The following is a 3989-nucleotide window of genomic DNA, read 5'->3' as shown; positions in this document are numbered from 1 at the left end:
TATGAATTTAGATGGTTGTTCCTCATTGTTTGTACCTCATAGGAACTCTTCATTTATGTAGATGGACACTTATCTAAATTGTAATCCAATGTTTAAACAAACTATGGATTTATGCATGGTTTATTCATTCTAATTAACATTTTATTTTCAAACTTTTCATTTACACGCATTACATATAACTTATATTTCATCATATGTATATCTTATTATTAGTAAATTTTGAGTTTTATTTGTTCAATACATTCATTGATAATATACATAACATCTATGAAAGTTTTACACCAAAATTATGTGTTTCAATGCCTATATCTTTCATTTTTGTTGATTTCTTCACGATACCTAAAACGATAACGATATATCCCCCGAAATATTCGTAAATTGGAGGCTCGATATTATCTGCATGGCCGATATTTTAATCCTTGAACACCAGTTCCAAAACCCAGTTCCAAAATGTACCAAAGTAGCATATATAACACCCAGTTACAGGTTTCAAAATGTACCAAATTAGGTTCCAAGTGAAACAGAAGCATAAAGATAGATGAAGCAGTTTCCTAGTTCATGTTCCAAAATGTACCAAATACAAAACAACCACAGTAAGTTCCAGCCCAGAGACTCAAAAAACACATCCAACAAATCATTCATAAAACACATCTAACTACTTCAAAAAAGACATCCAACAGACATCCTCCTCGTTAGCCTTCAAAACATCCATAGTCTAAGCTTCTTGGCAGGAGACTTAAATCTCTTGGCAGGAGACTTGGGTGGTTGTGATGATGATGATGTAGCTCCAGTATAAGAGAGTGGTTGTGATGATGATGGGAGTGGTTGTAATGATGATGGCTTGTTTGGCATTTATGTTGTCCCATTTCCAACCTAAAATAAAATGGAACCATATTAACTAACTAAAGTACATGAATTAAATTTCTAACCAAATTAACCAACCAAAGTAGCATGACAGAGTTGTCAGTTACATTTCCTCTTCCATTTGGCATTTCTCCTCTCCCTCTTCCTGTAGCAGTTCCTCTACCTCTCCCTCTGCCTCTAGTTAGGCTTGGATGATTAGGCTGGGCCTAAAAAACAAAAATAAACTAAACAATAACAAAAAAATGGTCATATGAACTAGTTTGGCCTAAAGACCCAAAAGGAATTAAATTAAAGAGATTTGAACTAAAATACCTGAGCTACCCCTTGGACTATAGAAGAGTCAACTGTTCCTTAGTTGGGCTGATTAGGAAGGGCCTATAATAACAAAAACAAAAAACTAATTAAAGTAAATAATAACAAAAAGAAATTAAACTACAAAAAATATAACCCAAATACCTATGCTGCCCCTTGGTTGGCATGCCATGTCTTATTACGTCCCTCCTGGCCATAAATAGAGCATTTTATCTTGACATAAATCCTTCTCAACTTAGTAGGTGGTGGATTGAAAAATGGGGGCGAAGGATTTGGAGGAATTGGAACAGGTACTTCAAGGCTGCTTCTTATATGGAGGAGGTTTAATTGGAGGCCAATTTGTTCTCTGCCACTGGTCCATGGATGGTATTGGGTGTACCATAGGTTCATATGAACTTAGGTAGGCTTCTTTCTTATAGCATTCATGTGCATAGTCAAACACATTTGCCTCCTTTCGAAGGATACAAGAAATAGCATGAGAACATGGAATCCCACACAAATTCCATCTTCTACAAGAGCAAGTCTTGGCTTTTAGATCCACTACATACTCTCCCCCATACATATAGCTCACTTGGTATTTGCTCTCACCTTCTAGTCTAGGAATGCATTGACTAGCTCCCAACTTGTTCTTCTCAATGATCTTGACAATCCTAGGCCCAACTAGATGTCTCCAAACCGTACCAGCAATCCTTCTATTAGCATCCTTAACATGATATAAACTATAATCCTTTCTAGACATGTTAAGATAGACTTGTCTCTTGAATCTAAAATGTAAGAGTTAAAGGATTCACAGAGGTTGTTCAACAACAAATCACACTTAAAATGTGGCTGAAAATGAGATCCACTCCAATTTTTGGCAGGTCTTTTCATAACCCACTTCCACTCCTCTTCATCTTGCAATTTCATCTTGTTTATTTCTGCTTCATACCATGGAATGGTAATTGCTCTTGCTGCAGCCCAAAGAATGCAAAGCCAACATGCTTTGTCATGAAGTTGTTGTAGAGATGCCTAACGCACATTTTGTGCTCAGCTGTTGGAAGCAATGTCTTAATTGCAGGTATTAGACCTTTTTGCTTGTCACTCATAAACACCCAAGCTTTCCCATTCTCAATTTTTAAGTCTTCAATCAAAAGTTCAAGAAACCAAATCCAACTACTTTTTGATTCCACCTCTACAACAACATAAGCAACTGGGTACATTCCATTATTCCCATCAACACCAACGGCTGTTAAAACTTGCCCTGTGTAAGGTCCATTTAAATGGCATCCATCTATACCAATGAGAGGTCTACATCTTGCCAAAAATCCCCTCTTACAAGCTTCCAAAAATAAAAAAAATTCTTTCAAACACAGGTCTTATTCTTTATAATCACAGTGCTGCACTTGTTAGCCTTATTCAATTCTTCTGCATAGTCCCATAGCCTTGCATATTGCTCCACATAGCTACCTTCAATGATCACCTTGGACAAGCTATTTACTTTATAAATCTCATGCCTTGAAACATTCATATGACTTTTCTAATACCTCAGACTGGAATGCCCCTACATCCCACTCAGGATTTTTCCTAATCTTGTCGGCAAACTTTTTTGACAGCCACCTTGAATTAGTATATTTCAGTTTGTCCACTCTAGTACACTCATGCTCTAAGGGGAGAGTCTTTATGGAAAATGTTTGCTCATCTCTGTCTATCTTGGAAGCAAACAGAATAAAAGGGCATTTCGTGTGACCTGCACACTTTGCTTGAATCCTTTTATTATCATTCTTCACCAATTTAACATTCCTCCCTTGCACAATTGCATACTCCCTTATAGCTTCCTTGAGTTCATCCTTATTGCCAAATTGCATTCCAATTCTAAACTCTGGATTTCTCAAATCAGTTTCTTTCCTAAACTGTTTAAAATTTGGCTTCTTCCATTTCCTCCTGCTTGTCTTTTTTTGACCATCTTCCTCACCACCAGAGCTATCATCATCATAAGGAAGTCAATCACTATCTTAATCATCATCTGATATCTCCCCTGTAGCTTCATTAAGAGGTATTTCATTCATCTCTTTAAAACATTGTGCATATTCAACATTTGGTGTATCTTTCCTTGGTTGTGCTCTTGATGCAGCCTCTTGATTACCATTTTCTTCTTCTTCACTTAATTCAAAATCACTGTCAACAATAACATCCTCTTTTTCCTCCTCTTCCTCTTCCTCTTCCTCTTCCTATTCATCTTCATTGCCAACATCTTCACTATGATGTTGTTGCTCTTTATCTTCACTCTCTAGCTCGTTGTTATGAGTAGGATCATGGTAATACAACACCAATACCTGATCTGATGAAATGCTCCCAACCAACCCTGGAATACAACTATCATTTACAACCTCATTCACAATATGCTGACCACTTTTTGCAAGCCCCTTAAAGTAAAATTTCAAGTTTGTAACCCTTTGTGTTATATCAACTTTGTATCCAAGATCTATCCCAATTTTCTTTAAATCCAATAATGACAGATAGTCATGAATACAGTTGTCAACATAGCATACTTTGCCTCTCTTATACATGTCATTCTCCAACATACCAAAGTGGTGGAGTTCAAGAGTACACAGCTCTTCTTTATCTACCACATTACACAAAGGTATGCTTACAAACAATTTCCATGACAATGAAGAGAAAGTAAACAATGAAGACAAAGTAAGTGCAGGCATGTGCAAGTGTGAAATCACTTCCATGACAAACCGACAGAAATCGGACCACAACCAATAATAAAGACTCCAACTTACATTTTTTTCAACCTTAAAGCCAAAACTTCATTGTCAACAAGAAGACCA

At 36.6% G+C, this 3989-nt stretch overlaps 1 protein-coding gene across 1 annotated transcript; it reads right to left on the bottom strand.

Annotated features, from left to right (window-relative positions):
• Positions 1 to 1471: 1471 nt before the first annotated feature.
• On the bottom strand, positions 1472 to 3020 carry LOC103334793 (uncharacterized). The gene is made up of 3 exons (XM_016791911.2): positions 2700 to 3020; positions 2194 to 2486; positions 1472 to 1940 (listed from the first exon to the last, which is right to left on the bottom strand). The coding sequence occupies exons 1-3, from the start codon at positions 3018 to 3020 to the stop codon at positions 1472 to 1474; spliced, it is 1083 nt and encodes a 360-aa protein (XP_016647397.2).
• Between the last annotated feature and the right edge of the window lie 969 nt (positions 3021 to 3989).

This window comes from Prunus mume, linkage group LG5 (assembly GCF_029339155.1).
Source record: "Prunus mume cultivar Tortuosa linkage group LG5, ASM2933915v1, whole genome shotgun sequence".
Classification (NCBI taxonomy): domain Eukaryota; kingdom Viridiplantae; phylum Streptophyta; class Magnoliopsida; order Rosales; family Rosaceae; genus Prunus; species Prunus mume.
This window is presented reverse-complemented; position numbering and strand designations above follow the sequence as displayed.

What these genes read in the sequence shown, in the direction of transcription:
- LOC103334793 (XM_016791911.2), bottom strand. Translation starts at nt 3,020, where the DNA reads ATGCAATTTGGCAATAAGGATGAACTCAAGGAAGCTATAAGGGAGTAT. An exon ending in TAGGGGCATTCCAGTCTGAG is followed by an intron (nt 2,487 to 2,699) that starts GTATTAGAAAAG and finishes GAAGCTTGTAAG; the next exon opens with AGGGGATTTTTGGCAAGATG. An exon ending in CCAACAGCTGAGCACAAAAT is followed by an intron (nt 1,941 to 2,193) that starts GTGCGTTAGGCA and finishes CTTACATTTTAG; the next exon opens with ATTCAAGAGACAAGTCTATC.